The sequence below is a fragment of the Pseudophryne corroboree genome, chromosome 4, assembly GCF_028390025.1.
Source record: "Pseudophryne corroboree isolate aPseCor3 chromosome 4, aPseCor3.hap2, whole genome shotgun sequence".
In the NCBI taxonomy this organism is placed as follows: Eukaryota; Metazoa; Chordata; class Amphibia; order Anura; family Myobatrachidae; genus Pseudophryne; species Pseudophryne corroboree.
The window spans coordinates 381,758,322-381,785,878 of NC_086447.1; the positions used below are offsets into that span (position 1 = coordinate 381,758,322).

Consider the following 27,557-nt stretch of genomic DNA (forward strand, 5'->3'; position numbering starts at 1 on the left):
TGAGGTCTGAGTGGGGCGTGGACAGCACCTGCTATATAAACCATCCTCTCAGGCTAGACAAATGCTGCTGAATCTTTGTTTGTTAGTCAGTTCCAGAGAGTTAGCTAGTACTGTGTGACTTTGTATTTACTTGTTGCTTACTGCGAATAGGCCTTGGGATTCGGTACTTAATTCTGCCAATCCGGACCTAGCAGTAAGACTGGAGTCAGTTGTTTGACCTGCTGGGGTTCTTTTGCTATTCTGTGAACCCAGCAGGTTTGCGGCTGTACTCTCAGACCTGCTTGCTTAATCCTCCCTCACTGTGCAGGGCGTCCAGGTGTCAGTTTAGTGGTAGTAAGCTGAACCTGTGCCCTGCAAGTGGGGGTTAGGATTGTGGATACTCTCCTTGTGTCTATATTTCTATCTCTGACCAAGGAGTTTATTCCCACACCAGTTGGTAACCCTTTGGGGTTTTTTCTGTTGCTCTTAGCAACATCATTTCAGGTGCTCCACATGTTAAATCACTACACCTCGCTTCATTGTCCGCTCTATTCCATCTGAGCATTCCTGACACTAGGGAGACACCCAATTCCTGAGCCTTTGGGCTTCTCTGTTCACTTTGTGTTTATTAGTTATTCCATCACCTCCTGTGTATGTTATGTTATACTGTCTGTGAGTTTGTTTGCTTCGCTTCCCTCTCTGTTCATACACCGGTATACTCCTGTTAGCACTGGTGTGCGTAACAACAATACACAAACATCAACGATCTACAGTACTGTGTTGCCCAGTTAGTTGCATCAGAATACACTCATTTTTATTCATAACCACTGTGTATTGTATATAGGGTAATGAGTCGCTCCTGCAGATTTACTCCGATTTATGAGAAACCTGTGTGCACCCTTCCATTGAATGTATAACAAAGAAAAAAAATAATAAAGTGAATGTCATGGGAACACAAAAAAAAAAAAAAGGTTGGCACTTTGGAAATCAAACCCAGGACTCTCAGCATGGGATGCTGGAGCCTTCATCGCTAGCCCACATCGCTTCATGGAAGATTCACAAGTTCATGTGTAAAAGTACTGCAAAGAGCAATTCCTTCCCATTGGTGTTGGTTTATGCCTTAGGGAACTCGGACGCTCATACATGTATTTCAAAAGAATGGTATTTAGGGCACTGTACAAACTTTAAAGTCAATGAGCTACGTTATTCCTTTCACACATTAGTTGCGTCTGCATACACAATCTTGTGTCTGCATACACAATCTTACGTCTGCATACACAAGTGTTTTAACATGTTCGTTTGTGTATGTATAAACTATTATTATTTTTTTAACTCTGTCTGACCATTGGTTACCATCTATTAACAGTACAGTTGTCACTGACCATTTGCCAGAGGTTGTAGATCAATCCGCCGCTATTCGATCTAAAGTACTGGATTAGTGGAGCATTAGCCACCCAGTGGTGGAGATATGTATTGCATGCTGAGTATCTAGTCGCACCTCAACGCGCCTGTCCGTGATTAAACTCAGCAACCTAAGCTATTGCCTAGGCATGACTAAATGTCCGTCTAGGCACAGAAATAATCAAGATAATGGAGGACCCATCCCTTTATTTACTGTGTTCTTGCCAAATGGGGGAGTCAAGGATAGGAAAAAAATTAACAACAACTTTCCACCCTCACTAAAGTGCAGTAGAAAATCATCCACCAATATTCCAGAGACTGTAAACTTTTATTAAACATGTCTTTCATAAATGGATGTAAAGTTAATGCATACTGTATATACAAATCTGGAATATCACTGATAGTGATGAATTCAAAATTGATAGAGATTAAGAGGTCTATTCATGAAGCAGTGAAAAGAGTGGAGAAGTGAGCCTGTGGAGAAGTTGCTCACGGCAACCAATCAGCTGCTCCTTACAAATGTATAGTAAATTATATATGTTACTTCAATGCTGATTGGTTCCCATGGGCAACTTCTCCACTGGTTCACTTCTCCACTCTTTTCACTGCTTCATGATAAGACTCCCATGTGAATTGTAATGTTTTCTACATTGTAGAAACATACAGTATGTGCAGTACTGTACTAAAGTAAATATAGAGGAAATAGCTGCACATTTCCACTCCATCTATATTTGTCTCCTCTCTCTGACTTTGTGTGCACGTATGTAGGGGTTTGGCCAGAGAAGCTTTTTGGAGGGGCCTGACGCATTCATACATTACATACTAATGAGATTAAAATATTTCCATGCATAGTGTGTGACAAAACCCTTCAGTGTATCAGAAATGATGAAGGTGATCTCTTCTTCAGTTTTTGAACAGATCTACAATGTACCAAATAACCAAATAATACAGTACCTATTCTCAAAAAAAGTGCACTGTATGTTATTATTGCACACTGGATGACAAAGAAGTAAAAAACAAAGTTGAATTTGTACTACAGATACACAGTGGCACAGAGAGAGGGAAGAGGCTGCATACTCTTTACCAGTGCCCAGATTTGTTGGAGGGGCCTGGCAGGTTGCTGTGTCCCACTGCATCTCTCCACCTTCCCTGTTGCACAGAGCCACAGTGTAGGGAGAGAAAACTGACTGCTGCTACAGCAATCTCTCTCCCCAGCTGAGCACACACTGCAATGTGCTGGACTGGGTAGACAAACAACTTCAGCAGCAGTCCTCTCTCTCCCTGTGTGTGGGTGCAATTGTACCTGCACACTGTGCCACCTGCAGCCATCATCCTCCAGAATGGACACTGGAACCTCCCATGTGCGGCGTGCATATCCACTTCTGGCCACACGTATGGTGTGATTTTTAGATTTTATTTAGTGAGGTCTGCCACACCTCCACCACATTAGCCATGCCCCCTCCCTTTACCGGGACCCAGTAGAGCTCTCGGCACCCCTGCATATGCAATGATAAAGAAGTATACTGATAAAACAATAACCATGCAACAAATTAATTGTTTTTTCAATATAAATATTTTTATATTGTCATTGGGCCTGGTTCTGGTATGACTAGTAAACCATGTTAAGGTCATTAAATCATTAGGTTGTCCACAATTGGTCGACATTGACATGGTCGACATGGACAAATTTTCAATACATGAAAATGGTCAACACGGGGCAGGTCGACACATGAAAAGGTTGAAATGGATTTTTGAACTGTTTTTGATGTCATTTTTTCCGTAACATGACCAAGAACCCCAATTAGTGTTCCGCATGGATAGTAAAGTATGAAAAAGTTAAAATTCACATTTAAAAAAAAGCCATATCGATGTTTCCCTGTGTCAGTCCACCATGTGTAGACCATTTTTATGTTTCAACCATTTATCCATGTCAACCAATAGTGGTCGACCTAGTGACTGTCGACCTAAGTAGGGTTGACCTGCTAAACGGATACCATTGGGCCTAATTCACTAAGGATTGCAATTGCAAAGCTAGCCCCTCCTTCCTGCATTTGAGACGCTATCGCATCTGAGATGAACATTGCGATATTCATCTATGACAGCAGGTTGAGTAAGCCTGAGCATACTCAGGATTACCACCACAGGTTGCCTTGTGAGTCCAAGGAAACTGAATCACCCCCATTGTCCTCTTTTGTTTTAGTACATAGGTTACATTCAGATTCCAAAAATGTTATGGATTCCGAATGTATATGAATATGTAAGATAAAAATAAGAATTAATTTACTCATTGCACATTGCATTTAATGTATATGTGTGTAGAAAATGTTCTGAGTATGAATTCAATGAACAAAACAATGATCCTTGGCCATAGATTTTACTAATGCCATTAAAATGAGATCCAGGAATGTGACATATTGTAGTATATTAACGAAGATAACGCTTCAATAAAGAAGTTGAAGGCCACTAACAACTGTATCAATTGGCATACCAATGTAAAGTAATAATCTTAGACAGGAGTGCAATAACAGAAATAAATTAGGGGTCTTTTTTACAGCTTGTAAACCAATTAGTTATCAAGTCATATTCATTAGTCATACCATAATGCTAACAACAGAACTGCCATCAATTGTACACAGTATGTAAAAAAAAAAAAATCAATTGTATATGTGAAATGAATATTTTCTGTCTCTTCATTTAAAGTTGATTATTTTAGAAGTTAAAACATTGCTTCAAAGAATGGTAGAAAGGCCTGGTTATGTTGAAAAAACACAGGTCTAATAAGATACATTTTTCATACATTCTGATTGTGTTGATCTAGGGAAAGTAAAAACATTTCCACCTTCCTGGTCAGCCACTGTTTTCACAGTCCTGCACACAGAGCCGGCCATAGGCATAGGCAAACTAGGCAATTGCCTAGGGCATTTGATATGCCTAGGGGCATCAGCAGCTTCTGCTGATTAAAATGATATGCGGCATGCCTATAATCTATGTGTAGCATTTCATATGCAGATACAGCCACAGTCTCACACAGTATATAGGCATGCTGCATATCATTTTAATCAGCAGAAGCTGCTTGTGCATCCTAGCCACATAGCAATGCAAATAAGATGCATTTTCATAAAAAAGGTGCCCGACGTTAGCATTGAGGAAAGATTTATGAGGACACATCTGTATCCAAGCAGAGGCAGAGGTCACAGTGTTAGTGGCAGTGTGAGTGCTGTATGCATGTGAGTGGGTTGGTTGTGCAGTAGTGTTCAGAATATGTGTAAGGAGCATTATGTGTGTCATGTAAAAATGCATTAATAATGTGCAACATATGTGTAAGGGGCACTATGTGTGTCATTATGTGTATAAGGGCATTAATAATATGCGGCAAATGTGTAACAGGGTACTACTGTATGTGTGTCATTATGTGTATAGGGGCACTAATAATGTGCAGCAAATGTGTAGGGGGCACTGTGTGTGTCATTATGTGTATAAGGGCATTAATAATGTGCAGCATATGTGTAAGGGACATTATGTGTAAAAGGGCATTAATAAAGGTTGTCATAATGTGTAAGGCGCATTATGTTTATAAGGACATTAATAATGTGTCTCATATGTGTAAGGGGTATTACTGTGTGGAATTATGTGTATAAGGTGCTCTACTATGTGGCATTGCGTATAGAAAGGGCACTACTGTGTCGTCTAATGTGAGTAAAGAGCAATAGGGTGTGGTGTAATGTGAATAAGGAGCAAGTCAGTGTGGTGTAATGTGAATAAGGAGCAATTCAGTGTGATGTAATGTGACTAAGGGGCTCTACTGTGAGGAGTAATGTTTATAAGGTAAAGTGATACTACTGTAGGATGTAATATGAATCATGGACACTATCGCATGATCAAATGTGAATAAAGAGCAATAAGGTGTGGTGTAATGTGAATAAGGAGCAATTCAGTGTGATGTAATGTGACTAAGGGGCTCTACTGTGAGGAGTAATGTTTATAAGGTAAAGTGATACTACTGTAGGATGTAATATGAATTATGGACACTATTGCATGATCAAATGTGAATAAAGTTGCAGTACTGTGTGGCGTAATTGGAATTGGGGTTACTATTGTGTGGCCATGCCCCTTGCCAGCAAAAACACACCCCTTTTTGGGCTGTGCGCCAAATGTGCGAACTGTTCCTATTTAAAATATAGGGGGTACAAACACCAAAATAAGGACTGCTATGGATTAGGGGTGGTGGTGCTGGGAAAGAGGTGCAAGGTCAGAGGCAGAACCAGCGGTGGTGCTAGGGGGCACCAGCCAAAATCTTGCCTAGGGCATCATATTGGTTAGGGCCGGCTCTGCCTGCACACGTGTTACTTATCATCTCATGTTTCAGCACTTTGGGGGTAATTCCAAGTTGATCGCAGCAGGAATTTTGTTAACAATTGGGCAAAACCATGTGCACTGCAGGGGAGGCAGATTTAACATGTGCAGAGAGAGTTAGATTTGGGTGTGGTGAGTTCAATCTGCAATCTAAATTGCAGTGCAAAAATAAAGCAGCCAGTATTTACCCTGCACAGAAACAAAATAATCCACCCAAATCTTACTCTTTCTGCACATGTTATATCTGCCCCACCCCCCCGCACTGCACATGGGGGGTAATTCCAAGTTGATCGCAGCAGGAAATTTTTTAGCAGTTGGGCAAAACCATGGGGGTCATTCCGAGTTGTTCGCTCGCAAGCCGTTTTTAGCAGCTTTGCACACGCTAAGCCTACGCCTACTGGGAGTGAATCTTAGCATCTTAAAATTGCGAACAATGTATTCGCAATATTGCGATTACACACCTCGTAGCAGTTTCTGAGTAACTTCAACCTTACTCGGCATCTGCGATCAGTTCAGTGCTTGTCGTTCCTGGTTTGACGTCACAAACACACCCAGCGTTCGCCCAGACACTCCCCCGTTTCTCCGGCCACTCCTGCGTTTTTTCCGGAAACGGTAGCGTTTCTTCCCACACTCCCATAAAACGGCCTGTTTCCGCCCAGTAACACCCATTTCCTGTCAATCACACTACGATCGCCAGAACGATGAAAAAGCCGAGAGTAAAAATCCTAACAGCATAGCAAATTTACTTGGCGCAGTCGCAGTGCGGACATTGCGCATGCGCATTAAGCGGAAAATCGCTGCGATGCGATAAAACTTACCGAGCGAACAACTCGGAATGACCCCCCATGTGCACTGCAGGTGGGGCAGATATAACATTTGCAGAGAGAGTTAGATTTGGGTGGGTTATTTTGTTTCTGTGCAGGGTAAATACTGGCTGCTTTATTTTTACACTGCAAATTAGATTGCAGATTGAACACACCACACCCAAATCTAACTCTCTCTGCACATGTTATATCTGCCTCCCCTGCAGTGCACATGGTTTTGCCCAATTGCTAACAGAATTCCTGCTGCGATCAACTTGGAATTACCCCCATGGTTTTGCCCAACTGCTAAAAAATTTCCTGTTGCGATCAACTTGGAATTACCCCCATTATAAATATTTTTTTTAATTTTGTTGATATTCTATGTTTTTTGTTGTAAGTGATATCTTATTCTGTACCTGAACAAATGAATACACATTTTGATAGGTACATTAATAACAACAGTGCTCACTCTAATAAAGTACTTGACTCCATCAATACCCTATTTGTACTGAGGCTCACAGGTTTTTTTTTTGAGTAGCCAGAAACCCTCCCAGTTGACTGTTTTTTTTTTTAATACACTACCAGCATGGAGGTAACCCCCACCCTCATTCCCAAATCAGCACACATGTTTTATTGCTGTGCTTTCATTAGTATAACATAATAAGGTTATTGTTCATTACAGCTTAATCTTGTTATTCATTTGTCTGTCCATTTTCATATTTTTTACACATTGTACAACACCGTATTCCCCCATTAGTAATTTCTTGCACTAAAATTATTTTTTGTGGAATCCTAATTATTCTGCCTATCAAATTTGGTGATATTCTGATTGTAAGATCAAGCTGTAGACAGTTCTGATTAGGGATCATTTAATTATTGCCTTCCTGTATACTATCTACCACAGAATCACAAACTCACCTATTGCTATACTACTTTCTGTTTCCCTACTTTGTTTCTATATAAAAGTGAAACATATTTAAGTTATTAGCTTTCTCTTTACATTTAAAAAAAAAATTCAGTTATCTAACACACATATTATTTTTGATAGTATTTATACACTTGCAAAATGTTTTAAGATTAGACTGCCTAATGAGTAATTGTTTTCCACCTGGGCTAAAGTAATCAGTGGAATTCCGCAGGGTTCTGTTCTGAGGCCTCTATTGTTTAACATATTTATAAATGATCTAGGAGAAGGACTAGATAGCACAGAGTACATTTTTGCAGATGATACTAAAATATGTAGGGTAATTAAGTGAGATGTTGATATGGAGTCTCTTCAAAAAGATTTATATAAACTGGAACTTTGGGTAATGAAATGGAGTATGAGGTTTAATGTGGAAAAATGTAAAGTTATGCACTTTGGGACTAAAAATCAACATGCAAATTATCAGTTAAATGGGGAAAATATGGGGGAAATTAGAAAAAGATTTGGCGGTGTTCATTGATAGTAGATTTAGCGGCAGTACACAATGTCAAAATGCAGCAACAAAGGCAAATAAGGTGTTAGCGTGCATTAAAAGGGGTATTGAGAAAAGGGATGAGAGTGTAATCCTGCCACTGTACAAATCATTGGTACGGCTGCATCTTGAGTATTGTGTACAGTTCTGGGCACGACACCATAAAAAAGACTTGTTAGAACTTGAAAAGGTTCAGAGGCGAGCTACAAAAATGATTAAGGGGTTGGAGACACTGGACCATGATGAAAGGCTTTCTAGGTTAGATATGTTTACACTAGAAATGAGATGACTAAAAGGAGATATGATTAATATTTACAAATATATAAAGGTGTAATATGCGGTGCTATCAGGTGATTTGTTTATTTTGAGACGTCTACACAAAATGCGTGGATACCCACTAATGCTTGAGGAGAGGAAATTTCGTACTCAGCACAGGAAGGGATTCTTCACTGTAAGGGCAATACGAATATGGAATACACTGTCAGAGAAGGTTGTAATGGCAGACTCGGTCAATGCGTTTAAAAATAGGTTAGATACATTTGTAGCAGAAAAAAACATCTGAGGATATAACCTTTACCAGAATAGAATAGGGAGTATTCGCAGCACAGAGATCAGGCTTAAAAACTGCATTTTTGCACATGCGTGTGCACAACAGTGTGCATGCGCGTCGTACAGGTACAAAGCCCGTTGTTGTTTTGCACAGGTTCTAGCGAAGTTTTCAGTCGCACTGACGGCCGCAAGAATATTGACAGGAAGGAGGCATTTCTGGGTGTCAACTGACCATTTTCAGGGAGTGTTTGCAAAAATGCAGGCGTGTCTGAAAAAATGCAGGCGTGGCTGGGCGTTCGCTGAGTGGGTGTATGAAGTCAAATCCGAACACGAATAGGCTGATGTGATCGCAAGCGCTGAGTAGGTTCAGAGCTACTCTGAAACTGCACAAACTCTTTTTGCAGAGCTCAGCTGCACATGCGTTCGTACTTCTGCTAAGCTAAAACACACTCCCCAGTGGGCGGCGGCATAGTGTTTGCACGGCTGCTAAAACTAGCTAGCGAGTGATCAAATCGGAATGATCCCCTGTGTTACTTGTTATCTATTACATTCCCTTTGTTAAGCTGCACACACACTGGCAGCCGCATACACACTGGCAGATATCAAATACGATCAACGAGTTGCGCACACACAGGTCCAGGACTCGTGCAAGCTTTATCGACACCCTAGACAAACCTTCAGCGCCTCTCCCTTCCCCCAACCCACACAGCAATACTCCCTTTTCAGCCTCACTTGAAAATGTGAAGTAGCATCTTAGAGGTTTAACAGCTGCCTTCTGCATTAAGTTTACTCAGAGTTGTCCTTAATTTTGTTCTATGCAGACTCAGTGCTGCTCTCCCAAATTCTGGTGCCCTAGGCCATTGCCTAAAGCTGCCTGATGTTCATAGTCATTATCGTTCAATGTGTATGCATGAACGATAAACGATATGAATAAAGTGCACAATATATGCAGAGTTGGGCCAGCCAAGCCACTCCCTGTGCACTCCTGCTCCTGCTGCCTACTGCTGAACCGCCTGCTGAATGCACATTTTACAGTACTCCGTAAATACCAAGTCACTGCCCACCAATGTTAAAACTAATGTAGAGAGAGAGCTGCCCTTGGGATAGGGAGCTATTGTTGTAATTAGGGGTGTTTTGGGGCAGGGCGGGGATTATGTTACATTTGGTGTGTGTGTGATTAGGGTTTGCCACTGATAAGTAGACCCCTGTAGAATATATATATATATATATTTTTATATATATATATATATATATATATATATATATACAGTATATCTATATATAATATCTTTAAATGCCTGATAGTTTAAAAAATGACTCAGTTTTATAGTTAAAACTGTTCATAGTTCAAATATTTCATATTTTATAGTGTGTACCCTTAAGGGGGGTACACACTAAGCAACTTCTGGCTAAAAAATAAACGATAATGACATTTATGTCGTTATCATTTATTTTTACCCTGAAATCATCCAGTGTGTATGGGGGTGATATTGGTGAATGATGCGTGCTCCTGCAAGTCGTTCAGCGTTCACCAGTATTGAGCTGACATGAAGCTCAACTCGTCAATGTCGGGCTGAGTTGCATATTCAGGAATGCCGATGATGACATCACTGAACGTAATCGTTTAGCAATAACATTCAGTGTGTACACACTACATCATTGAACGCTATATCATTCAACAATATAGTCGTCCATCTCCAGCAATTCCCCATCGCGTAGTGTGTACCCGCCTTTAGGCCCTCATTCCAAGTTGATCGCTTGCTAGCTGCTTTTAGCAGCAGTGCAAACGCTAAGCCGTCGCCCTCTGGGAGTGTATCTTAGCTTAGCAGAAGTGCGAACGAAAGGTTAGCAGAACTGCTCGAAAAATTTTTCATGCAGTTTCTGAGTAGCTGCAAACCTACTCCTACCTTGAGATCACTGCAGACTATTTAGTTCCTGTTTTCACATCACATACATGCCCTGCGTTCAGCCAGCCACTCCTCCGTTTCCCCAGGCACGCCTGTGTTATCTTCTGACACGCCTACGTTTTTTAGCACACTCCCGGAAAACGATCAGTTACCTCCCAGAAACGCCCCTTTCCTGTCAATCACTCACCTGAAAAGAGTCGCTCGACCTTGTGTAAAAATGCATAGTTTCGTGCGCAGAAATGCCGATTTTTAGCCTGATCGATACGCTGCGAACAACGGCAGCTAGCGATCAACTCGGAATGACCCCCTTAGATTCTATCCTTTGTTACTCTCATTTCCTTTAGCAGAGTTACTTTCCCTATATTTCCATACTATTCTTGTTTTAACAATTTACATTTTCCTTTTTTTCTTAATACCTTAAACACATTCTTATTCTATCTTAATGGTTGACTTTTATTGCAATAAGTGTTCATACATTATGTACTTACATCAGTATTCATTTTAAATATTACTCCCACTTTACTTTTAATTCCTGTGATTATTTTTGTTTATTTAGGTTACATCAGTGACAAACATGGGGAAGTAAAATGGTAAGAAGGATAGTTAAAAAGGAAATTACATTAGGAAATACAGAGAATACAGTGTTGTTGGTAAAAGAGTCAGATCCAGAGGAAAATTCTTATTTAAAATTTTTTTTTCTTGGTTAAGAGTGGGAAGAGGGGGATAAAAGGGAGATGAGGGAGGGGATTAGTCATCATGTCTGAATGGGAGCTTCCGACACGGAAAGCAAAGCATGATGTACTGTAGATAAAAGTGGAGTGTTAATTGTCATCCACATAGACAACTTATTTTCCATTCCACCCTCTATGCTTTTATTGAAAGCTAGACTTCCCAGCTTTGATGAATTAAACTTCTTTAGCTAATTTCATTTGCACTTCTCATATGTTTAGGTTTTGTAGCTTCCTAAAAATATGTAATTCCTAGACCTCTCTTCACCTGCATATTAGATATGCTACCTGTTCATTTAGAAGCATTCCTCCCCTTTATTTTGAGGTTGAATGGAACTATAGGTACAACTGAGCACAATATCGTCGGAGTTTGCCAAAGGTGTGGGATGCCGGCTGATCTCGGACATTTTTTTTAAAGGGGCAATCATTTACAAGGCAAAACCATGTATTGTACATGATTGCCTCTTTAAAAAAATGTCCTAGATCGCCTGGCATCCCGCACCTCCGGCAAACTCGGATGCTATTACATATGCCCTCATATACCTTCAATTACAGGGGTGATACAGTATATGCACAATGGTCTAAATAATTTGCATAGCCTATGTAAAAACTGTGATACTGTATGACCTTTAAATTAATCCTCAAAACACAGCCTTATAACGTATGCAGTTGCGTAACTATCATAGGTGATAGGGGTGCAGCTGATATGGGGATCAAACTGCCTCCAGGGCCCGCTGCTCCCCCTGCACGCACGGATTGGGCCAATCTTCCCCTTGAGTTAAGTGCGCACACTGCAAGAACTTCTCAGGAAACAGCCAGGTCCATAAGACTGAGAAAAAAGTAAGCTCCGCCCCCCGACAGTTGCGTCTGCGGAAGCTCCCATGCATGCTGGGCATCTACCACAAGCCAATCCACCGCCAACTGCTTTGCTTCCCACGCTGGGTGTGTAAACAGGCAGCCTTCTCAGTACATTGCTGAGTGGCACACAACAGCAAGAGTAAGCAGTTTACAGGACCTCTATACCAAATGCCTGATGGGTCATTACATCTGCAACAAGAATGGGATGCACACTGCGAGCAGCATTTATGTGCACTTATTGCAGGTGCTCAGATTCTTTTAACATAGAAGGAACACATGAAAGACTGCACTAACACAACAGCTGCCTTTTATTTGACTGAATTAGTGGCTTTTTTAACCTGAATTTAACATTTAAGAAATATGATTTACTTGTAAGGTTCCAAGGTTTTTCTAGTTGCAGAATTTATCACACAGATGTGTATTTTAAAGGGATTTAATGCATGTTTTTATATAAATAAAATCCTTGATATACAGTAGTACACCACTCCATATTTATACTTAATACTCTTGAGGTTTTAAATGTGCGCTGCATAGCAGACGTGCATTAGGACCCATTGCTACTCTATATGGGGAAGCACAGTAAAAGGATATGCCACTGAGTAGTCTATAGTAACGGGTACCCCATGAGCCCCACCACCGCTACTATTATATATGTATAAACCCAGCAACCACCACTGTATATCAGCCCACAGCCAACGGTGTGTGTACTTGGCTAGAATGCCTAAATGTGTTACTGACTTCCTGGTGATATGTAAGGGCTGCGTGGCACCAGCTATATAGTGTCTGGTGCTGAGGAGTGGAGTGCGGTGAGTCTCTCCAGAAAAGCTGCATGCACCGGATAGAGGGAAAGGATAGCTGAAGAGACATAATGGAGTGAGTGTAGGAGAGTGGAAGGTGAGTGGAGAGATTCTGTACAATGAGTGGAGCATAAAGTAAACACCATGGAGTGTGTGTAAGGGGATACAGAATAAGTGGGAAGAAATAAAGGGAGACACTGAGCGGCCCATTTATCAAAAAATATCTGGGACTATTTTCCTGGAAACACTTATTTTCTATGGTTAGCAGCAAATATATAGTATCTCCTAAATGTCTGTAGGAGGGACCACAGCTAATATTTGGTGCATGCTGCAAACCCTCCATTCCCGTCAGCAGACCCATCTCCCATAGGTTTCTATGGGGGATGCCATGCTGCCAAATTTACCAGTTTCCGGAATGCAAAGCATTCCAAAAATTGTCACCCACAGCTTCCGCCATCTATAGGTGGTGATAGCCCACTGTATCCTATGTGCTACACATCACAAACCCTCCTTGCCAGAGGGTACCACCCGGAACCCTCCCCGAAAATGGCCACTGTGCATGTGTGGTCAGCAGGAGCGGCCATGCTCTCTAGTCCTGTTGCACACTGAGCACATAGCAGGGATGGGCTCCTTTCAAAGCTTCTGTCCCTGTGGGTGCTTATTAATACACTGTCACTATACAATCTCATATTGCAATGCTATCTTGGGGGGCTAATATTGCACCTTTGCATAATTTTAGAAGTCATTTTGAAACCTCCATGTAATTAGACAAGAAAATTTTCTTAATTTCTTATATTGTTTCAAACTCTAGCAGTACAACATTTAAAGGAACAGTACTAAATACATAAAAAAAAATTGTGATGTGGTCTACACCTCTGTGTCCACCAGGCCAGCATGTTGTGTGTGTTTGGGGGGTGGGGGTGTCCAAGGATGATGCCCTTCCTGTTTCCATTTGTACTGAGCCCCACAAACATCCAGGTGGTCCAGACACAGCCCAGGTGTGACCCCACTGAGGGTGGCGTGACATCATAGGTCATGTTGCTGCCCCACCCACCCAAAGTGATCTAATGACTGATGCCATGAAGACTGTGATTGTAGTCAGACTGAGCCTGTAGTGCTGGGTATGGTTGTTTTTTCATTGGGGGGACTTTCATGAGTTTGCTATGGGGCCCACAAAGTTCTAGATATGCCCTGAAAGTATGAATCATTAAAATGAAAAGTATAGCAGGCAACCGATAAAATGTGTGATCATCAGGTAAAATTGCCTGCACAACAAAAAAATCAAGCAGTCCAGAGTGTCCATTCATTGGGACATCCATGGAATCCGAGACACTCATTTAAAAAAGTGTGGGCTGCCAACTTTCAAATAGGGGGTCCCCTTAGTACTTATTGTCTATTGATCACCTATGATCACCAAACAATATTATGCTGTGCTATGACACTACAAAAAATAGTTTTCCATAGATGAGGAGGGACACATTGTGCCCTATTCCCCCCTTCCCATACTGACCTGTACATAAGTGGCACCATATGTTAAAAAGAAGAGTGTCTCCTCATTCAAATTATGTGCCCCTTAGGCACTGAAAAGTACTCAATAAATAAAAGTAACTATAAATGGGGTAAGTATCTAAAATCCATTTCTCCTCTATCTTGTGTGAAATAAAAATAGTGATCCCTCATTTCATGTGGTGGCTTGTTTACCACCTTGTTGGGCTATCGTATGCTTCCTACTGTATGTATAGGAAGCATTTAAATTGAGACAACTGAAATATATATTTTGTAGAACAACATTTTTCATTTCCAGTGCATGTATTTTTTTTAACCATATAAAATGAATACTATTTTTACTATTTTGGAAAGGTGGATGATAGGCAAAACTAGAATCACAAAGTATTTGTTGTGTTTAGAAGACAAAAAGCAATCAAGTTTGCTTTTTGTTCCCATTCTTGATGCTCAAGAAAACCATTTCAGTTTGAACATATTTGATATGCTAGAAATTACAATGTGTAAAAACAAACAAAAAAAAAAAAAACCTAATGGCATTTTCTAAAAATGCAAAGTCTTTTGGAAAAAAACAAAAAAAAACAAGGTACAATTTGTGTGGTTACTCCAGAGCCAAAAATCAGTGATATTGATGTTGTAATGTGACAAGCCCTAATGTCAGAAAATGTCATTGTACAGGGGCGAGAAAACCCTCAGCATTAAAGATGTTAATGGACCTCATTTATATTTGCAAGCAAACCTAATGGTTTGCATACAAATATGTAGTTTGGGGTTCTGTGCAGGCAGAAGACCCATTCTGCACATGTGCAGAAACAGTCTTGTGATATTGCTTGCAGCCCCATATCAGCATGATTTCCTATTTGCAGCATTTTTGGGGCAGGGGCAGCACCATACACCATTCTTCTAAATGTGGGGAGTGTTGCCCCCCATTTTGAAGGAGTCATGGGTCCAGGGTATGTGTTGTCAGACGTAGACTTACTGTACCCTGGTGTCCAGATCTTGTGGCCAGCCTAAATAATCTTCAGCTTACACAGGCTGGCTGGTGTCTGTAACAATCTCGAATCATGATTGATGATGGTGATGGTGATCCGAGGCTGCATCTCAGATGCAGCACTCGGATCCTTGCTAATGCTAACAGGAAGCATCTATCGCCTACAGCTGCCTCCTGCTGCATTAAAATTTTAATTTGATGGAATTGCACAGCTGCTTCCTTGCAGATGTGCAAGGCCATACAAACATGTCACTTTTTGTTATATCATATTTTGCCTATCACCATCCATTTCCTCTTTGTCCTTCATCTTCATGGGGAAAAGAATGAAGGGGCAGCTTATACAGGTGGTTCAACACATACTGTGATCATGTGAGAAACAAGCATTAGGGGGAAGAGACTAATCCAAAGTGCAGTATCATCTATTTAGTTGTAGAGTAACACTTGACATGCTGCACATGCAGGGCCGTTTCTAGACAATTTGGCTCCCAGTGCGAGATTTCAAAATGCGCCCCCCCCATTGCTATAAAAAAAATTGTGTACCCCCCCCCATATAGCTATAAAAAGAAAAAGCATGCATGCGCCGAAGGCGCACGCGCTCCCGACAAGGGTGTGTGGCCTGATTTAAATGGGTGTGGTCTCATTAAAGTGGGCGTGACCTCGTCTGATATCATCACGCCCACCACGGAAAAAAAAAGTCCCCATTTTACACATTACAGCAGGCAAGTGTCCCCATTTTACACAGTGCGGCAGGCAGGTGTCCCCATTTCACACAGCGCGGCAGGCAGGTGTCCCCATTTTACAAAGTGCGGCAGGCAGGTATCCCCATTTTACACAGTGCGGCAGGCAGGTGTCCCCATTTTACAAAGTGCGGCAGGCAGGTATCCCCATTTGATTTTACACAGTGCGGCAGGCAGATATCCCCATTTTACACAGTACGCAGGCAGGTGCCCCCATTTTACAAAGTGCGGCAGACAGGTATCCCCATTTTAAACAGTACGGCAGGCAGATATCCCCATTTTACACAGCGCGGCAGGCACGTGCCCCCATTTTACACAGCACGGCAGGCAGGTGTCCCCATTTTACAAATGTGCGGCAGGCAGATTTCCCCATTTTACACAGTGCGGCAGGCAGGTATCCCCATTTTACACAGTACGGCAGGCAGGTGCCCCCATTTTACACAGTGCGGCAGGCAGGTGTCCCCATTTTACACAGCGCGGCAGGCAGATATGCCCATTTTACACAGTACGGCAGGCAGGTGCCCCCATTTTACACAGTGCGGCAGGCAGGTGTCCCCATTTTACACAGCGCGGCAGGCACGTGCTCCCATTTTACACAGTATGGCAGGCAGGTGTCCCCATTTTACACAGTGCAGCAGGCAGATATCTCCATTTTACACAGTACGGCAGGCAGATATCCCCATTTTACACAGTACGCAGACAGGTGCCCCCATTTTACACAGTGCAGCAGGCAGGTGCCCCCATTTTACACAGTGCGGCAGGCAGATATCCCCATTTTACACAGTACGCAGGCAGGTGCCCCCATTTTACACACTGTGGCAGGCAGGTATCCCCATTTTACACAGTGCGGCAGGCAGATATCCCCATTTTACACAGTGTGGCAGGCAGCTATCCCCATTTTACACAGTGCGGCAGGCAGGTGTCAAGTGGGGGGGGGGAGGAAGGGGGAGAGAGAGAAAGATAGAGATAATACTTACATCTTCCAGCTCTTCGGGTCCCGCCGCCTCACGTCCCTCGCGCCGGCCGCCTCCTCCGTCCAGGCTAATCTCCTCTCCTCCCTCTCCCCGAGCGCTACTGCTCGGGGGGGCGGGGCTTCGCAGAATGACGCATTTGCGTCGTGACGTCACGACGCAAAAGCGTCATTCCGCGAAACTCCGCCCCCCGAGCAGGAGCGCTCGGGAAGAGGGAGGAGAGGAGATTACAGACACACAAAGGGCCGCGGCGGGCGCCCCGTGCGGTTGCACGGCTCGCCCGCCGCTAGAAACGGCACTGTGCACATGGGTGGTCATTCCGAGTTGATCGCAGTCAGCAACTTTTTGCTGCTGCTGCAACAAACTAGTACACGCCTATTGGGGAGTGTATTTTATCTTAACAGGCAGCGATCGCTTGTGCAGCCCTGCTAAGCATAAAAAATTTCAAGCAGAAGTAGACTAGGCCTATACCTACTTACCCTGTGCGATGGATCCAGCGATGATGGGCCCAGCTTTGATGTCACTCCTCCACCCTCCGTTCTGCTGGACACGCCTGCGTTATACTCACCACTCCCCGAAAACGGCTCCAAACAGTCCAGATCTGCCATGGCACGCCCCCTTCCTGTCAATCTTCTTTGCGGTCAGCTGTGTGACTGCTTCCTTTGTAAATCGCGACGTAACCTGGCGACCCCTGTCTCCGGGCAACATTACGCACTGCACCTGCCGCGCATGCGCATTCTGCACCCGTTCACACCACAGCAAAAAATCGCTGCGTGCGAACGGGTCGGAATGACCCCCATAATACTGCACATAATGAATAATTTGGTTCCAAATTTAGGATTATTCAGAACTCAACTGCTTTGATCACTGTTTACATTGTGGTGCCCTCAACTTGTCAATATCAGAAACAGAGCAACATATAATGTAAATATACTTTCATGACCAGTATAGCGGTCAGCCACATTCATGGGTAACTCGAGATCACAGCAGAAAACAATTTTAGCAGAAAGGAGGTAATTGCAGCCTTTCGTGAGTGCAGTTTCAGTGGAGTGGAGAGGATGGAAGCCAGACTGGGATGGGTCAAGTAATAAGTGGGAGGAAAGAAAGACAACAAGGGACAGTTGTAGACAATAGTATAGTGTTGTTGTAGTGAGGTCAAAGTGTAAGAGGAGGGCAGGGAGGGAGTACAGTGTGATGCAGATGAAGGTGAGGTGACAGGAAAAGTAGGAAGGAAGCAAGGCTGAGTGGTAGGTAAGCAGTCCCATGATGGGGCACAGGTGACTGAAAGTGGGGTAACAGGAGGGGAAGGGAAGCAGAGGGGAGGATGGGAAACAGAGGAGGGAGAAAGTAGGAGTAGTAGGAGACTTGGGGGGGGGAGTATAGAGGTGGGATTATGGGGCAAAATAAAGGATTAAGAAGGCAAGGAGTAATAGGGAGTGTTGATGAAAACCTGGACATAGTATAGGTGAGGTTTATGGGTGAAAAAAAAAAAGATTGGATATAGGAGTGGAAAAGTATAAAACAGACAGAACAGTAGAATTGCAGGACTGCAAGTAAAAGTACGGTGTTGGTAAATATGTACTGTATCTTCAATGACAATAATATAGTTTCAAGCAAAATGAAGATTATAAGGTTACATAAATTGAGTTTTAAAGTAAACTGTTGAAATGTAGTTGTTGTGAGTGTATGGAAAAAGCAATGGTAATTCAGACAAAAATATTTAAAGGCAAAATTGCATTGGCACAGCTGAGAATTCAGATGATTGTGGTCAACTAAAAGCATTAATATGAGCAGATGCAGATAAGGTGGAAAGGTCTTGCAGCTTTCCTAACACAGATTGAAGTGATACGTCTAGGTTACTCAGACTGACGTTGTTTGATGGGCCTAATTCTGAGTTGATCGCAGAAGCAACTTTGTTAGCAATTGGGCAAAACCATGTGCACTGCAAGAGGGGCAGATGTAACATGTGTAGAGAGAGTTAGATTTGAGTGGGGTGTATTCAAACTGAAATCTAAAGTGCAGTGTAAAAATAAAGCAGCCAGTATTTACCCTGCACAGAAACAAAATAACCCACCCAAATCTAACTCTCTCTGCTAATGTTATATCTCCCCCCCTGCAGTGCACATGGTTTTGCCCAATTGCTAACAAACTTGCTGCTGCGATCAACTCAGAATTACCCCTGATGTGTAGAGTAAGTGGACTCATATTTGTTGTTGGAAAGCAGTTCTTCAGTGTCCCAGATTTTGGGTAGAATGTTCTCTTTACGTTTTCCTTCAATTTAACATTGTTGGAATGTCAAAATTATGTTTACAATTTTAGCTATCCTTTGAATTTATGTCCTTAGAATAGATGGACACAAGCCTTTATCGGCCAAGCTTCTATAATGCTCTTTAAATAATGAGTTGAAATATGTGAATGCATTAATTACACTTAAGCTCCAACGTACCATCCACCAGCAATGGCTAGCAATAAAACAATTTTTTTAAAAATGGAGAAAAAAACCCATACCAACCATCTAAGATATACCACAGTCTTGCCTTCACTCCACCTATAGGGGGTTATTGACAGGCAGAGGCGTTCGTAGGGGACAGGGTGGTGACACAGCTTTGTGGGGGCAGCGACAGGGGCAGATCAACAGCATTTTTTGGTGCAGTTGCGTGATGTCACATGCAGCTGCTCCAATCAAGAAAATTGCAGCAGACCGCCTGCATACACAGCCGAGCAGCGGCTGCAGAGGTCATCCACAGTTGCTGTGACCGCAATTAAATTGCTGTCGCAGACACTGGACAGGCCGTTTAGCATGCTGAGCGGCATTGATAGAAAGCATGTAATAGAAAGCAGAATCTGCAATCCTTTCTGAAAAGGGTCCATAGTCAGGAGATAGCAACCATCCCTATTTATCAATAACATTTTACTATAATAAAGTTCAGTGATTTGCATGCATTGTTTGTAAAAATTATGAAATAAAAAAATTGTTCATTTTTACAGAGAACCTACATTTATAATGATTTGGATAGATTTTAGTTCAGGTGTTCAAATTGCTCATTAAGGTTAATTTACAAAGAACTAATGCAGAATGTCTCAAATAATACATTATATTCAATATTTCAAGCTTTGAAATAGCATTGCAGTGTAATGAAATCTAAGAATGGCTTGTTAATTTGACCTTTGTCATACCATTAATCATACAGTTATTATACAGACCCCCATTCATTCGGAAAGGTTAAAACATTTCTGGAGAACAAAAATGTACCTCTTATACAAATTAAATGTCTGTATACAGTAAAAGCATTCAGGGTTCTTTTGTTTCATTGCAATAATTGGAAAAAGGTTTTACATCAAAAGCAGGAGTCTGAACTAGTGCAGATTATGTACTGAAATAAAAAAAAAAATACCTACATGCAAAATATTCTTTATAAAATGAATATGAGTTTTGTCTTTACCATAAATTCTTAGGTCCAAAAAAATAAATTACAAATTTTACCAGACAGTGAGTGGTGTAAATTAATAACAACAATGAATTCAGGACTGGATGATACAGAATGACCAATCATAATAAAAGGCCTTGGAATTAATTACATGAATACATTGTTAAAACAAAACAAGCTTGGTTGTGAATTGAAATGAGTCAAAAGGTTTGTCAAATCCGAGAGACTTCAATTCTAGCTGAATCGGGTAGCACATAAACCAGTTGGTGATCCCTTTGGTTTTTCCTAAATAATTGTTTAAAATAAAGAGTTGAACATGTTTATTCAAATGCTATACTCAGGTAGGGAATACTGGGCAGATGTATTAAGCATTGAGAAGTGATAACGCAGTGATAAATGCAAGGTGATAATGCACCAGCCAATCAGCTCATAACTGTCAATTTACATATTGGAGCTGATCGGCTGGTGCATTGTCACCTTGCATTTATCACTGCTTTATCACTTCTCCAAGCTTAATACATCTACCCCACTGTTAGTGGTTTTTTAACACACCTATAGGGTTTTTTTCAGGTAAAGTACTGTGACGTATTTAATTGCTGTCTGTAGAGACACCAAATAAATGGGAAACAACTTTAATTGTAGAAAGTTGTGTGTCAGCAGAGTAGTCTATGACAGCTTTGGAACATCAAATTTATTTCTTGCTGGAAAACTGCAGCCTAAACTGTCCAAACTAGGCTAATGCGCCACTTTAGTAACTATAATATTATTTTTATTTATTTATACACTGCTAGTATCTTCTGCAGTACAGTAAGTTGCACATTCAGGCTATTACAGCAATTGCATGACTCAACAGAAAAAAGCAAAAGCTATAGGAAAGGGAACAGTTATATTGTACTATGTGCAGGGGCGTTTAACAGAGGAGGGTGCCCCCCTCCTCTGCACAGTGTCACAATGCCGGAGACTACTGCAGAGTGTACTGCGCAGGTATCTGGAAACATGATGCCCACCATGTTCCGGACACCAATTTGACTGAGATTTATGCCGCCGCTCCAGCACCCAACGCTGGATTTCAGAAAGGTGAGTATTAAAAAATGGGTGAAGTATGTGCCCCTCCTGGACCCAGGGGCTCATGTGCACTGCACACATTGCACCCATTATAGAAACTCCAATGTCTGTATGCTTGTATGAACAGATAACAAGCAAAAACATATCTGAATTGTAGGAGATCTCACCTTAGAATACACAATGAGTAAAGAGAGTAGCAAATTTGTTTCTATATATAAAAAACGGAGCAAGGTTAAGTCACCATCACACTGCCATTGGATAAAGCAACAGAATGACTGGGGTTAGTACAGCACAAGAAAGAGCATGATTCTTGATTTTTAGTCTTGTACTATGTATACACATACACGTACTACTGGTTTAGAGTTTTATAACACAACTTTTCCAATTTTAATTGAAGTTTACACAGTTTAATGTCTCATTGCACTGAAAGGACAACTGAAACTAAACCAGAATTCACACAGTATAATCATTTTGTTTAAGAAAATGTGTTCTAAACTTCTGACTCATCAAAGTAGCCACATTCTCCAGATATTAATACTGAATGCAATCATGGCATTCTTTCTACAATAGAAATCAAATATTGTTTGGGAAATTCTTCCTGACACTGAGGGTGATTCAGAGTTGATCGTAGCTGTGCTAAATTTAGCACAGCTATGATAAGGCACACTGACATGCAGGGGGATGCCCAGCACAGTGTTAGCCCACCCCCCATGTCAGTCCCTGCCCCATCACAAAAATACAAAAACATTGCACAGCGGCAATGTTTTTGTACTTCAGGAGTAGCGCCCAGCCAGTGCAGATCCTGCATGCTGGCTGGGAGCTACTCATCGCTGCCCAGGTCGCAGCGGCTGCATGTGATGTCACGCAGCCACCACGGCCCACCCCGGCAAGGTCCGGCCATGCCTGCGTTGGCCGGACCACACCCCTTAAATGGTGGCTTAACGCCCCTGACTTGCCCCCTCCCACCCAGCGATTGCCTCTGCCTGCCAATCAGGCAGAGGTGATCACTAGCTAAAGACAGCCTTCGGGTTTCTAGCATGCACTGGCGCACTGTGGCACCAGCGCATGCACAGTTCAGGCCTGATCGGTGCTGTGCGAACATGCACAGGACTGATCAAGTCTGAATTAGCCCAACTGTTGCAGAAGTTCCCATTAAAATGTTGCACTTGTAGGTTGCTTTGCTGTCACCCTTTTGTTCAATTCATCCCAAACCAGCTCAATGAGGTTTAACTCTGGAGACGATGCTTTGAAGTCTTCCATCTTTTTTTAAGATAGTTCTGACTGGTTCAGTATGATATACCAGCTGTCAGGATCTAGACAGCAGCATCCCACCAGCCACAATACCAGCAGCAGGCGCAGCAAGTCCCCTTGTGGGCTCGCTGCACTCACCACACTTCAGGCCCAGTGGTGAGCTTCACTTACCAAGGGTTCTATTTTCCTTTGGGTGGTGGCATGGACCCACCACCTGAGTGGGAATACTGGGGAGCCATTGATATTCCGACTGCAGACATTTTACTAGCTGTTGGGATTCTGGCATCAGGATCCTGAACTCTGGGATCCAGACAGCCGGTATATTAACTACTGTACATCCTGTTCTGACATATTGTAGCATGGATTATGGTTTGGGCCATTATCTTGCTGCAGAGTGAACACTTGACTAATTACTGTAGGGGAAGACCAGGAAGTACTGCATTATGTTGCAAAATACTGTGGTAGTCCTTTTAGTTCAGAGTGCTAGTCGTTGTTGCCTCAGGATCTATCAAAAGAGCTTCAGACCATCACGTTTCCTTCTCCATGTTTGGCAGTTGGTGTTAAAGGAATTTATATATAGGTTGAGTATCCATTATCCAAAATGCCTGGGACCAGAAGTATTTTGGATATCAGATTTTTCCATGTTTTGGAATTATTGCATACCATAATGAGATATCATGGTGACCCAAGTCTAAGCACACAATTCATTTATGTTTCATGTACATCTTATACACACAGCCTGAAAGTAATTTAATACAATATTTTTAATAATTGTATATATTAAACAAAGTTTTTGTACATTGAGCCATCAGAAAACAAAGGTTTTACTATCTCAGTCTCACTCAAAAAATTCTGTATTTCAGAATATTTGAATATGGGATACTCAGCCTGTACTAAACATGGCTTTCTGGTATTTTTAAGTATGACATTTTTAATGTGATATTTTGCTATCCAAAGCACTGCCTTTTTAAATTTTGCACTGCTTACACATTAGTAAGCAGTTGCTTTAATTAGTTGCTCCTTATGTAATAAACACAACACACTGAAACATCATCATTCTGCCAACTCAAAAACATAGAAAAAACTTGTGTGATGAACCAAAGATTTCAAATTTGATTAATTAGCTGTCAGGTGTTAACCCATTACTTATTCCTTGAAAAAGTTATTTTAAAGAAAACCCTCTGAAATCTACTTGTTTTATAACCTACACTTTTTGTTAAACTCTAGTAGTTTACTGCTTACCTTTGCGCAATTTAAGGTTTCCCACTGGCTTTAACTTGCTGAAAGTTCAATAAATATGGAAAAACAGGGTGTTCTAAAACTTCTGACCTGCATTGTGTGTATGCCAGAAGGTGTCTCTCAAAATCAATACATCACGTGACTATAGATCATACTCCAAGTTTATAATATTCAATAAATCAATATCGGTGAAGTATCCTGGAGAGTACATACAGTAATGGTAGATTGACTGTGAGTGAACACTCACTTTTATATTCCAGATGAAACCCAGAAGCTGAAACACTTATATCAGTATGGAAATGCAGGTAAAGCTGGTTGGATGTGCTGTTTAGCAAAGCTGGAACAGTAGTCCCTAATGACAGAGAGAAATAATTATGCTCTTAATACATTTGTAGTAAAATATGCTTTGTTAAAGAGGAGACAAAACAAAATAAGACATTAATATGTAATACATTAAAGAACCGTTAAGTTACTTTGATTAAAAAAAATACTTTTAGTATCAGATGCAAGTGTACAGTATATTTAAAACTTTGCATACTTTTATAGAACTTGTGAACAGTACATTATAATATAAACATATCTATTCTTTTTTTCTGACAGCTCTGTTATAGAGCTGTATGATTTTCAAATTAGTATACCATCAAAGTCAGTCTGATGTTTCTGCTATCACAGTAGATTTACAACTTTAGCTACTCAATGTTACTCTCTGACAAATGTTCACAGCAAATCTTATATTGCTATGATGGACACAATGATTATAGCACACATTGGATAATTTTTCAAATGAAAATCACAAACAGAACCAGAAGCACACCTAAGCACTATAAGGGCAAGCCAATACAGGATTTTTTCTTCATATTATTTTAAAAAGAACAAAATATGATATATCCACAGGACAAAAGTGCAGCCTAGCTATGATATCAATTAACCAGTATTCTCTGCTTTATAAGCTGCCCAAATTAATTGTTATAAAATCAATGACATGGAGACTGCATAGACAAATAGTGAGTACATAAAGTTGTGTACACATGGTGAGATTCGGGCTGACCCCGATTCTCACTATGTGACAGGGACTAAGTCAGTATCACAAGCACATAATGACTATGTGCAATTTTGGCTAAGTGTCAATTTTGACTATTTTTTCTACGAGATAGTCAAAATTGACTTGCCTGCACAGTCTATCTGTACTTGCGATGCCGACCGCTTGGGACTGCGCATCGGCATCGCATTGGGATCGCAAGGTGACTTTCACCTTGCGATCTGCACTAACTTTTCTAACGATTTTGACTATATAGTCAAAATCGTAAGAAAATATCTCACCATGGCCAATATTTACTAATATTCATGTTTGAGTCGGTTTGTGTAGTGTTTAAACTCGTTTTGTATCGGGTGCATTTTCATGCAACTTTTTGAATCCATATACGCCAAGTTACTAAGCATTCGAGTTTATTGTTTTCGTGTTTTCTGATGTCGATGCCAGTCGGGTTTTTTTGGCACATTTGCGGCCGTCATTGTTTTTTGCGTACGTGTTTTTGTTGTTTTTGCTGGGTTCTTTTCTAAGTTAAACGCGACAGGGTTTTTTTTTTCCGCGGCCGCATTTTCACTTTTAGTTTCGATTTTCATCCCCATTCGTGATTGGTTGTGTTTCGGATGGTAGGAGTGTCTGTGCGCAACCATATAAATACGCCCAAACCGTCCGCACCTCGTGGGTTTAGTTAGTGGTGAGGAGGGAGGTTGTGCTGTGGAGGTTGGTGAGTAGTTGATTTGGTGAGGAGTTTTTTGGGCGATTTCTGAGTGTAGTATTGTGTTTGAAAGTAGTCTTGTCATTCTTGTAGTCTTGTATTTTGTGGTTTTGTCTAATTTTTGGTCCAAGTCATTTTTTTTAAAGTCACTGTTTGTGTGTGTGTGTGTGTGTGTGTGTGTGTGTGTGTGTGTGTGTGTGTGTGTGTGTGATTTGTGCAGTGGTAGCGGAGGAGTGTGTTGTTTGTCTTTTTCTTTTTCTGTGTCAAGTGTTTAGACACACAATTATGTGTGACTCAGAGTGGGTGAGGTGGAGGGTGTGAGTGAGGGGGAGGAGTTTGGTCAGGTAGAAGAGGTGAGTGTGAGTGAGGTTAGTGAGGTGGAGGAGGTGGGTGAGGTTGTTGCAGCAGCCTCAAGTGACAGTGATAGTGACAGTCAGAGAGCTCCGCAGCCACGCACCACTACTAAGACTGGGCGGAATGTAAAGTTTAGTTATGCAGAAAATGTGGCATTGGTGCAGGAGCTGATGAAGTATCAGCGCCAGCTATTTGGGCCTGAGTCAGCCAAGGTGCCAACATGGAGGAAGACGGTGTTGTGGGCGAAAGTAGTTGCTGCTGTAAATAGTGAGGGGGTGGTGAAGCGGACGGAGGACACGTGCCACAAACGGTACTATGACATAAAGCGACGTGTCAAGTCCAAAATGGCCAAGGAGGCGAAGTCGGCTCGCAAAACCGGTGGTGTTCCGCCCTTTATTGCCACATATCTGGACTATAAGGAGCCCATGCGGACTATAATCCCTCTAGAAGTAGTGTCTGCAACCCATGTCCGGGATTCCGATCGCCCCAGGAAGGATGGTGAGCATGTGTATTTGCCGTAACATTCTATGACATTACTTTTGGCTTACTGTATGTTTTAAATGTGTGTCATGTGACATTGCATATTACTCCCATCTTCAAGTGTGCGTCATCAAATACATTGTTTTGGGTCATGTTTTATTCAAAAGTCAATGTAACGTCTTACTTGCTTGTATGTCATGTGGTTTTTGGACAGTACATTTTCCATGTGTAGTTTGGACTTGGTGTGTCATTAATTTGTCCCGCAATAATGTTTTCCTTTTGCACATTGTACATTTTGAAAGTTGGAATATGTTTTTTATTTCAGTTATCCATGTGCAATGTTTCCAAATAAGTGGTTGATATGTTAGAGGCTGGAGAAGTGCAAAGTGTCTTTGAAGGCAGTTACATGTGTAATTTCATTAGTACTCAATGTAATATTGTTTAAGTCAAGGCCACTATTTGCTGGTTCATTTTGAGTCTGTATTTGTACTAGTGATGTGCACCGGAAATTTTTCGGGTTTTGTGTTTTGGTTTTGTGTTCGGTTCCGCGGCCGTGTTTTGGGTTCGAACGCATTTTGGCAAAACCTCACTGAATTTTTTTTGTCGGATTCGGGTGTGTTTTGGATTCGGGTGTTTTTTTCAAAAAACCCTAAAAAAAAGCTTAAATCATTGAATTTGGGGGTCATTTTGATCCCATAGTATTATTAACCTCAATAACCATAATTTACACTCATTTACAGTCTATTCTGAACACCTCACACCTCACAATATTATTTTTAGTCCTAAAATTTGCACCGAGGTCGCTGGATGGCTAAGCTAAGCGACCCAAGTAGCCGACACAAACACCTGGCCCATCTAGGAGTGGCACTGCAGTGTCAGGCAGGATTGCCCTTCCAAAAAATACTCCCCAAAAAGCACATGACGCAAAGAAGAAAAAAAAGAGGCGCAATGAGGTAGCTGTGTG

General features: G+C 41.6%; 1 protein-coding gene across 1 annotated transcript in view; it reads right to left on the reverse strand.

Moving 5' to 3' along the window:
• The window catches only part of CSMD1 (CUB and Sushi multiple domains 1), a 2,470,978-nt gene that overhangs the window by 310,663 nt on the left and 2,132,758 nt on the right, over positions 1 to 27,557 (reverse strand). The window contains 1 exon segment of the mRNA XM_063916678.1: positions 24,265 to 24,369. Coding sequence (XP_063772748.1) covers positions 24,265 to 24,369 — 105 coding nt within the window.